This window comes from Leptopilina heterotoma, unplaced genomic scaffold (assembly GCF_015476425.1).
Source record: "Leptopilina heterotoma isolate Lh14 unplaced genomic scaffold, ASM1547642v1 Lhet_115, whole genome shotgun sequence".
Taxonomy (NCBI): domain Eukaryota; kingdom Metazoa; phylum Arthropoda; class Insecta; order Hymenoptera; family Figitidae; genus Leptopilina; species Leptopilina heterotoma.
The window spans coordinates 671,222-682,299 of NW_025110834.1; the positions used below are offsets into that span (position 1 = coordinate 671,222).

At 20.9% G+C, this 11,078-nt stretch overlaps 1 protein-coding gene across 1 annotated transcript; it reads right to left on the bottom strand.

Annotated features, from left to right (window-relative positions):
• Positions 1-4,197: 4,197 nt before the first annotated feature.
• Positions 4,198-10,503, bottom strand: LOC122509376 (ras-related protein Rab-2). The gene is made up of 4 exons (XM_043623391.1): positions 10,348-10,503; positions 9,738-9,877; positions 7,018-7,374; positions 4,198-4,555 (listed from the first exon to the last, which is right to left on the bottom strand). The coding sequence occupies exons 1-4, from the start codon at positions 10,391-10,393 to the stop codon at positions 4,454-4,456; spliced, it is 645 nt and encodes a 214-aa protein (XP_043479326.1). The 5' UTR covers positions 10,394-10,503; the 3' UTR covers positions 4,198-4,453.
• Between the last annotated feature and the right edge of the window lie 575 nt (positions 10,504-11,078).

The window sequence follows — 11,078 nt, forward strand, 5'->3', positions numbered from 1 at the left end:
TTTTTGTTTATTAATTTCAAAAAATTTAATAAAATTCCTCGCAAGAATTAAATTATTTTCATAAATAATAACAATCTTCATAAGAATTTAATTATTTTTGTAAAAAGTAAAATTTTTTGCAAAAATTAAATTATTTTGGAACAAAATTTTAATAACACTTTACGAACGAATACAATTATTATTTTCTAAAATTTTAAAAATCCTTCGAAATAATTCAATTATTTTTTTAAATACTAAAATCTTTGCAAAAATTTAATTATTTTCAAAAAATTTTACGAAAGTATTCAATTTTTTTCTTAATTTGTTATAAAATATTTTAAAGAAATTTAATTATTTTCTAAAATTTTAATAAATCTTTCGATACAATTCAATTATGTTTAATACAATTTTAATAAAATTTCATGAAAGAATTTACTTTTTTTTATATTTTTAATAATACTTTTTAAAAAAATTCAATTATTTTCTAAAATTTTACTCTAAATCCTTCGAAACAATTAAATTTTTTTTTTATTTTTATTACAATTATTAAAAAGAATCCAATTATGTTCTAACATTTTAATAAATTCTTCAAAACAATTCAATTTTTAAAATATTTTTAATGAAATTTTTCAAAAGCTCTATAATTATTTTCTAAAATTTTACTCTAAATCCTACGAAACAATCCAATTTTTTTTATTTTTAATAAAATTATTGAAAAAAATTCAATTATTTTCTAAAATTTGACTCTAAATCCTTCGAAACAATTCAATTTTTTTTTATTTTTATATAAATTTTTGAAAGAATCCAATTATTTTCTAACATTTTAATAAATTCTTCGAAACACTTCAATTATTTTTTTAAACTTCAATAAACAAATATTAAATTATAATTATTAACAAACACGATTATTTTATAAAAAGTTTAAATAAATTCTTCGTTTAATTCAATTATTTTCAAAATTTTCATTTAAAATTATTCAGAAAACTACACTATTTAGAAAAAAAAACTTTAAAATTTTTCAAAAGAATTTAATTATTTTCAAAAACTCCAATAAAATTGTTTAGAATAGTTTAATTTTCTATCAGTAATTTTAATAAAATTGTAGTAGTAAAATTACTAATAATAATTATTAGCAACATCGATTATATTCAATAAATTAAAGAATGTTTTTGAAAGAACCTTGAATGGTAATTATATATTCTTTGAAAGAATTTAATTATTTTCTATATTTTAACAAAATTCTTTGAATAAATTAAATTATTTAAAAAATTGTAATAAAAAAATTTTTTTAAATAATTGAATCTTTTCGTAAAATTTTATTAAAATTGTTTTGAAAATAATGAACGAAGAATATTTAATTAGGCCCTTAATAAGAGAATTTTTTAAATTTTGAATCTGAAATTATTCAAAAATTAATATGTTTATATTTGAAAATATAAAATTTTGTAATTTAAATTATAATTTATCTTTAAAAAAATAAAGATTAAATAAAGGTTTATTTATATTATTTAAATGTTTATTAATATTTTTATTATTTTACTTTTATTATTTTCATTAAATTGCTTCGCAATTTTTTTAAAAATATCTTCAAATTTTTATAATAATTCTTCAAATTCTTTTAATATTGCAGATTCCTTTAATTTTCTTCAAATTTGAAGAAAAATCTTTCACTTTGTCAGCTCTGCAAATAAGAATCGCATTTTTAAAAAATACTGTAAAATTTATGTTTCCTTTATAGTTCCACATTTTTTTCATTTTTTGACGTTAGTTTTGACATCAATTTGACGATATTTTTCATTGGTAAATTACTTTTTTCGAAGATAATTTTCAATAAATTTTTCATTAAAACTTTGGAGAATTTAATTAATTTGAGAATTTGCAATTAAAATTTTTCAAACTTAAATTTTCAAAAACTTTTATGAAATACTTTAACTGAGACCCATAAAGTGGATATAATATAATAGTTAAAGTAATTACCTTTTAGTTAAAAAAACAAATTTAATAAATTAATAAAAAATTCTTTTATTTTGCAAAAGTTTTGACAATTTTAATTTTAAGCAAAAATTATTTGTTCTAACGAATATTATAGAATATATTATTAATTTATAAAATTTTCTATTCGTGTTATCATTAAATTGAGAAATTTTGACTTTCTGAAAAATATTATGTTATTTGAGGAATTTAAAAAAATTTTGAACTATTCAAAATGAAACTTTCTTGACCGTTGAAACCCCTGTTAATATTAATAATTGGGCTAAAGAAAAAAACAAATTAAATTGCACTTTGCAAAAATGAACATATATTACTTAATAATAAAATTACATAAATTCATTGACAAAAAAAAAAAAATATTTCGATTCGCATATTTAAATGATTGAGATTCCTGAATACAGATGGTGGAAAGATATTATGATTTATAAAGTATATAATTTCATAATGAAAATGTAAAAAATCATATGCAAATGTTCGTTAGCTCTATTTTATATTACTAAAAGTTTATACAATTCATGATATATAAGTTTCTTTTGCAATGAGGAATAACGATTCGTTATTCATTGACTAGTGATTATAATGATACTGACCATATCGCACCCTCGTTACAAAAGTATAAGTGTTTCCAATTAACATCACACAATCAAATTTCCACACTCAAAAAAAATTCCAATTAAAGTAAAAATCAATTAATTTATACTACTACACATGTGTGTAATTTTAAAACGAATTAAAATTATTTTCATTACTTTAAAACCTCACAGAATACCGCCAGTAATTTTTTTTATTATTAGAAAACAACTTTTAATCTAACAATTGTAGAAGCTGAAAATATATTTTATTTTTATTTCTTCGAAAAAATGTTAAATAGAATGACAATTAAATAAAAAGGCTGTGTTTAAATTTTCTATCAGATTTGTAAAGAAAATTTTTTCTTCAAAATGTTTAACTTTTTTTAAGTTTTTGTTATGATTCTAATTTTGTAGCTTTTTTGATAAATTAATTAATAATTATTTATATTATTTATTATTATTTTTATTATTATTTATATTATTAATTAATAATTTTTAAAAGGAAATTTTTATATAATTTATATAATTTAAACAAATAAAAAAGTTAAAAAATGGTCATTTCAAAGTAATTTACTAATTAAGAAAAGCGTTAGAAAATTGTCTCGTCTTCATTCTTTTCAAAAATTTTTTTTTTTTTTAAGATGAGAAAAGAATGACATTAACATTCAGAAAATAAGAGTAAAATTAAATTAATTTGTATATTGTTTTTAGTTAAAAATTGCTTTTTGAACATTAAAAAAAAGTGTCAACTGGCAATGACTGGTATTTAACCTTTTGCACGAAAAATACGATACAAAATCTTTTTTGCACAATATATAAAGCAAAAAATACATATTAATAAATTCTATAAACATACCTACACAAGACCAATTGACTAATTCAACTAAATAGTAAACAACATTTATTGTTGTAGTTTAATAACAAAAAGTTTGAAGGTCAAATTTTCTATTTGTGAGAAAAATCAAATTTTTTTTGATTTCTAACGCAAGAAGCCTAATACCAAAAAGTTTGGATTATATTATGCTTTATTTAGACTTTTAACATTTTATCTTATTTTTTACCTGCACTCGGTAATTAGGCTTCTACATTAAATCAACTGGATAATCGTTTTTTAAATTGTATGTTCGTTATTTGAGACAGAACAATAGTACATATACATATACATAATGTTGAATTAATGAATAAATCTGAACTAACATTCCTGCTCGAAAATCAGTCCAATTCTGCGTAATGATTTCTAAGTGAGAAAATGTCTTTTCCACACAATTATATACAAATAGAATATATTCATATATATATGAGTATATATTATGCACTGTAATGTAATATAATATAATATAATATATAATCTTTGTAATTTGCTAAATTTTCAATATTTCATCAATGAATAATGAAATTTTCGAATACGCAGAAAAATTTAATGTTATAGTCGATTATGACTTGGTAAAAATTTGAGTCGAACATGACTTTATTAAAATTGAAATAGAAATCTTCTTTTTGATTAGCAGTTTTACAATTTTTCTTTTCTTTTTTTCTTAACTTAAAACTAATTTTTATTATTCATTTTGAGCTATGACGAATGGGAAAATTAATTCTAAATCGTCAATTGCCAGCGAGAATGTTAGTTTTCGTTCTATAATCGATAATTTATATATAAACTTATAAATTAAGTCTTTATTTTATACGTGTAGTGATGTACAACACTTATGTTCGGTAATATTTACCTAAAGTGTAAATATCTATTAAGTATAATAAATACTTGTTCCTTCACTGTTCACTGCCTCAGAAGAATTACGAACGAAAAGAAATGTACAAATCTTAAGCAGTCAGGGATAAAAACGAAGAGCAGGAATGAGATGATCAGTTCAAATTATTGAAGGATGAATTGGTGGACAAGCAATTCCCAACCCCTAGCAACAACCACCTCCTTGTGCGCTGCCTTGTCCACCGGAACCTGCTATTCCACCGGGACTGGTGGGCGAATGTTGAGGTCCAATTTTAATTCCGTTTGCCTAAACAAATTTTTATTTTTTTAGACAATTTTTTATAATAATTCTAACTCTCCATAGTTTTTATATAAGGTATAATATTTTCAAAAAATTATAAAAAAATTCTTACAATTAATTTTTTTTAAATAATTTATGAAAGACAATAGTTTTTCAATTTTGAAAAATTTCCAAAACAATTCAAATTTGGTAAAATCTTTTAAAAATAATTGCATTTTTGAAAAATATAAATAAAAATGATCAAATTTTTAAAGAATTTTAATTATAAACAGGATCATGATTTCTCAAAAATTTTAAATAAGTCTAAAAAGTAAATTTTCCTAAATTTTTATTTACATTGTTCGAAGATAATTTAATCTTAAAATTTATTATAAAACAATGCTAATAATTAGTTTTTAAATTAATTTTTATTTTTAAATTTACCTTTAAAGATTTTTCATTAAAATTTTTTATGCTTCAATTATTATTTTCTTGCAAGTAAAATTCTTCAAAAAATGATTTTTAAAAATTGTAAATAAATTAATCACATATTTTCAATTAAATTTTACAAAATTTCAACTATATTCAAAAAGATTTCTATTATAGATACCTATATATTTGAAAAATTTAATTACGTTAAAAAATGATTCAAAAACAATTTTTTAAAGATTTGTTTATAGAATTATTTTTTGCATTATAAAAATCAAAATAAGTTGCACTTTTTTACTAAAATTGTGTTATTTTATTGCAATGTTTGGAAAAAAAGTCGAAAAAGTAGCAAATTTTTGAAAATAAGTCGAAAAAAGTCTTAATTTTCTTAATTTCCCTGATAAAAAATTTTTTTCCTGACATTTTCCTGACTTTACTGACATATGGCCACCCTGATAAATAATAAAAATTTCACAGAAATTAAATTAATTAATTAATTAATAATAAATAAAATTAGTTAAATTTAAACTATTTACATTTTTTTTAAAACAAATTTCTTTGCAATTTTCATAAATAATAAAATTTTTTACAGAGATTCAATTATTCTCATAAGTAATGAAACTCATCATATTCTTTGTGAAAATTCAATTTTGAGAAACATTCAATTATATAATAAATTATCTATTTTTGTATTTAAATAATTGAATTCTCGTAGAATTTTTGAATAAAAATTAATTTAAAAATGAATTTCAGTTAAAATTTTAGATAATAATTGTTTAATTGATTTTTTTTAATTATGTGAATGTTGAATTTTATTAAATAATTGAATTCATGTAAAAAATTTTATTATTTATAAAAATAATTTACTTTTATTACATTTTTTTAAACAATTAAATTCATGTGAAAAATTTTATTATTTATGAAAAAAATTGAATTCTTGCGAAGGATTTTATTAAAATTTTTGCAAATAATTTAATTTTTTTTTTGAAAAATTTTATGGAAATTTAAATTATTATAAGTTGTTAAATTTCATAAAAATTAGATTTTGAAAATTCTAATTCCTGTGGAATAATAATGATTAAATATTTATTTAAAAAAGAAATTATTGATATCTTCGAATAATTTTACAATTGGAGAAATTCGTAAATAAATTTAATAGAACATTTTTTTAGTATGTAATCATTTTTAGAGTAAATCAGAATATTTAGGGTTAGGGAAAAAATCAAAATATTGTCTGAAAATCAGGGAAAAGTCAGTCAAAAACAAAATTAATTTTTTATGGCATGTTTTACTACTTTTAATTTTTGTTCATGGTCAAAATATTATTTAATTTGAAGAAAAAGAATAAATAAAATAAAAAAGAGTTAATATTAAGTATCTAAGTATTTAACGATCGAGTTAATTATGTATATTCAAATGGTAAGCAAATAATAAAACAACTATATTGAGAAAAGTAGTTTTTAATAAAAAATCAATCAAGCGTTTCGAAATCTAAATATTCTCCTCATCAGAGTTTATAAAAATAATACAAGAAACAATAAGAATTAAGAAAAAAATATAAAAATTAATAAAAAATAAATTGAAAATACTTTTTTCGCTAAGACATTTATTCTTATTTTTGTATCATTGTATTATTTAAATAAATTCTCTGATAAGAGAATCATTTAGATTTCAAAACTTTGAACCATTAAAAACCACTTGTCAGATTAAATAAAATAAAAATATATTACGAATAAAATATATTTGTTTTATTATTTTTCTAAATAAATCTCTTGAGAGTTTAGATATTAAAAAATAAAAATAATTCTTCGCATTTAATTTAAAATCTTCGGCCGTCATAACATTCCGAATAATAAAAGTTTGATTGAATTGATTAAATAACTTTATAAGTTTCATAACTTACCTTAACATAGTTATTATAAGGTTTTTTTGTTGTATGATTACAGTTAAGTACTTTTGTACAAAAGGGTTTGTTTGAAACCCGTTTATGTTTAAATAAATAAATAAATAAAAAATGTTGAGTTAAATCTTAAGGAAAATGATTAAGAAAGAACACTTGCCTCATTGTTAATGTCGAAAACACCTTCTTGGATTTTTTCATAAATTTCTTTGGCCGTGTTAATGAAAGCTTCCTCAACGTTCGCCGCTGTCTTGGCGCTTGTTTCCATGAAGACCAAACCGTGCTCCCTGGCGAAAGCCTCGCCTTCTTCCCTCTGAACTTCTCTTCGAGAATCCAAGTCGCTTTTGTTGCCAATTAACATAATTACCATATTCGAATTGGAGTGCTGTCTCGCATCCTCGAGCCACGTTGTGAGATGATTAAATGTCTCTCGGCGTGTGATATCATAAACCAAGAGTGCGCCAGCTGCTCCTCGATAATATGACCGCGTAATAGAACGGAAAGCTTCTTGACCAGCCTGCGACGTGAATATTTTTATGCATTCATTAATACATTATTAAAATTTCATCACCAACATGACATTAATAAATTAACGACTACAATCGATAAAAACAAAATTATAATTTTCTATTAACCAAAATTACTTTTTTATATAGATACAGGGTGGTCACAAGTAACTGTTTCTTAATTTCCCTGACATTAAAATTATTTTCCCTGACAAAATTCGTTTTACTGGAAAATATAAATTTTTACGGAAAATGAGTAAAATTTACGAATTTTAATAATTTCTTAAAAATTACAATCATAACCCTTCCTGAATTCAATTATTTTCTACAATTTTCAACTAAACTTCATCTCTAAATTAATTATTTTAAATAATTTTCCAAAAGTTCATCTAGAATTCAATTATTTAAATACAAAAACTCGATTTTTTTTTATAATAATTATAACTCTCCTTAGTTTTTTCTTAAATTATTTTTAAATAATTTTTGAAAGATAAAAGTTAACAATATTAATATTTTTAAAATATTTTAAAATAATTTATGAAAGATAATAGTTTTTCAATATTGAAAAATTTCCAAACAATTAAAATTTGGTAAAATCTTTTAAAAATTATTTAATTTTTGAAAAATATAAATAAAAATGATCAAATTTTTAAAGAATTTTAATTATAAACAGGATCATGATTTCTCAAAAATTTTAAATAAGTCCAAAAAGTAAATTTTCATAAAATTTCAATTTATTTTGTTCGAAGATAATTTGAATCTTAAAAATTATTATAAAACAATTCTAATGCTTAATTAGTTTTTAAAAATATTTTAATGGAATTTTTCGAAAATAATTGAATTTCCTAAAAGAATTTTTGTATAGTTTAAAAAAACTAATTAATTTTTTTAATGAATTTTAATTAAAATTTTGATTCATCAAAATTTTTTATATTTCAATTATTATTTTCAAAATTTGCAAGTAAAATTCTTCAAAAATTGATTTTTAAATAATGTAAATAAATTATTTTTAATTAAATTTTACAAAGTTTCAAATATTCAAAAAGAATTTTATTATAGATATATTTGAAAAATTTAATTATTATTATGTTAAAAAATGAATCAAAAACAATTTTTGAAAGATTTGTTTATAGTTATTTTTCGCATTATAAAAATCAAAATAAGTTGCACTTTTTTTTTTTTACTAAAATTGTTGTATTTTGTTGCAATGTTTGGAAGAAAAGTCGAAAAAGTCGCAATTTTTAAAAATCAGTCGAAAAAAGTCTCAATTTTCTTCAATTCAATTATTTTCAAAAATAATAAAAATTTCACAAAAATTCAATTAATAAAATTTTTATTAAATTTCTTATCAATAATAAATTCAATTATTTTTTTAAATAATAAAATTTTTTACAGTGATTCAATTATTTTCATAAATAATAAAACTCATCATAGAATTTCAATTATTTTTAATGTAATTTTAATCAAATTCCAAGAAAAATGTAATTATTTTTGAAAATTTTATTAAAATTCGTCGAATTCAATTATATTGATAAAATTCTTTATGAAAATTCAATTATGAGAAACATTCAATAAAATATATTTTTTTTTATATAATTGAATTCTCGTTGAATTTTTGAATAAAAATTGATTTAAAAATGAATTTCTGTTAAATTTTTAGATAATAATTGAATTTTAAAAGCATTGTGGCATGAATTTTGAAAATGTTTTAAATCAAAATCTTTGAAAATTTGAATTTTTCATATTTTTACTTGACAGCTATGAAGAATTAATTTTTTTGAAATAGTTCAATTGAATTTTCTTTTGAAATTATATCAAGTTTTTATTTCCTAAATGAATTTAATTAAACAAAATTCGAATAATAGAATTTTCATAAAATTGAATTGTAAACAAATGGATTTGAAAATTCTTAAGGAACTCTTGGAAAAATTATTAACAAAATAATTAATAATTGAATTCTTTCGAAGAATTTTAATAAAATTTTTTTAAACAATTTTATTTTTCAAAGATTTTACTTAAAATTGCATTAAAAATAATTGAAATCCTATGAAGAAATTGAATTCATGTGAAAAATTTTGTTACTTGTAAAAATAATTGAATTCTTGAGAGGGATTTTATTAAAATTTCTGTAAATAATTAAATTTTTTTTTGAAAAATTTTATGGAAATTTAAATTATTATAAAACACGAATATATTAATATAAAAAATTTTTTTTCCCAGCATTTCCCTAACTTTACTGCCAAAAATTTTGTTTCCCTGACTTTACTGACCTGTGGCCATCATGAATTACCAAATATTACTTAAGAAATCATCTACGTAAAATAAATAAATTTCAATGTATTTATAAAATTATTAATAAAGAAAAAATAATTACAGTATCCCAAATTTGCAATTTAATCTGCTTTCCATCAATGGTAATCATACGAGCACCAAATTCGACACCTATTGTCAAGTCATGGACAGGCTGAAATCGTTTGTCTGTGAATTGCAGGAGAAGACAAGATTTCCCGACTCCTAAAGAATTATACAAAAAATTTTTAATAAAAAATACTTTTAAAGAAAAAAATTCTAAAAATGGTCTGAAATTTTAATTCATTTTTTAAAAACATTTCCTTCAAAAATAATCAAGTACGAACACATTAATATTATTGAAAAATCCAATTAAAATTTCATCGCATTTTATTGTTGTAGAAAAATAATTTAATTTTCCAAAAAAATACATCTGCCATATTTACAATTTATTAGGTTCATTTTCTTATGAACGGACATAATAAACATACTTTGAATGTATGACTATTGATTAGTAATGTATAAAAATAAGATTCGAGAAACAAATGAGTAAAATATAATGATGCATAAGGTAAAAATTCATGATGCGAAACGAAAACAATGAGAGCTGTCAGAAAAGACGTAATAAGAATATTGTTCGGGTACAATAATCAAGAGTATAATGTTTAATTCTTTTATGTAAATAGAAAACTTACCTGTATCCCCGATAATGATGTATTTAAAAAGGTATGCATACGACATTTTGATAATCCAAATTTGTAAATGTCACAAAATGTTTTAACAAGAAAAAGACACTTAGACTTTTGACTATCTTATCGTTTCTGCTTGGTCATGACGTCATTCTATCAGTTCGGATGGATTCGACTATTTTCGGAAAATGTTAGAAATCTAGCACACAACCAATCAACTGTTTTCAACATGTCACACAAATGCGTGGTTAATTTTAAATTCATAAATTTCAAACGTTAGAATAAACATTTTTTTTTGAATATTAAAAGACAAAATGACTTTATGTTCGTACAGCTAAAAGTTCGAATGTTTATTTGATCGAATTTTCAAAAGTTCGAATGTCTCTGGGTTCAAATTTCCAAAAGTTAAAATGACGTCCGTGGCGTAAAACGTTAAACCAATAAAAACCATCTGTTAAATAGAAATCCTTTGAATAGAGTGTTCTTATTGGTTAAACGTTTTAGGCCGCAGTCCCATGGCAGCGTTTTGCGTTGCGTTTTAATGAGAGAGAATGCAGCAAACGTATATTTGCGTCTTTTTCTCTCCCATTACAACGCAACGCAAAACGCTGTCATGGGACTCCACCCTTACGCTTTCACGCTTAAGGCTAGTTCCACAATGAGCCAAAACGCAACGCAGACGCGACGCATCCCCATTTGATTAGCATTGGGACGCGTCGCGTCTGCGTTGCGTTTTG

Bases quoted from the DNA above. Each gene is read 5' to 3' on its own strand.
- LOC122509376 (XM_043623391.1), bottom strand. From the start codon at position 10,393: ATGTCGTATGCATACCTTTTTAAATACATCATTATCGGGGATACAG. The intron at 9,878-10,347 runs GTAAGTTTTCTA...ATAATTCTTTAG, and splicing joins CATCATTATCGGGGATACAG to GAGTCGGGAAATCTTGTCTT. The intron at 7,375-9,737 runs GTAATTATTTTT...TTCACGTCGCAG, and splicing joins AATTGCAAATTTGGGATACT to GCTGGTCAAGAAGCTTTCCG.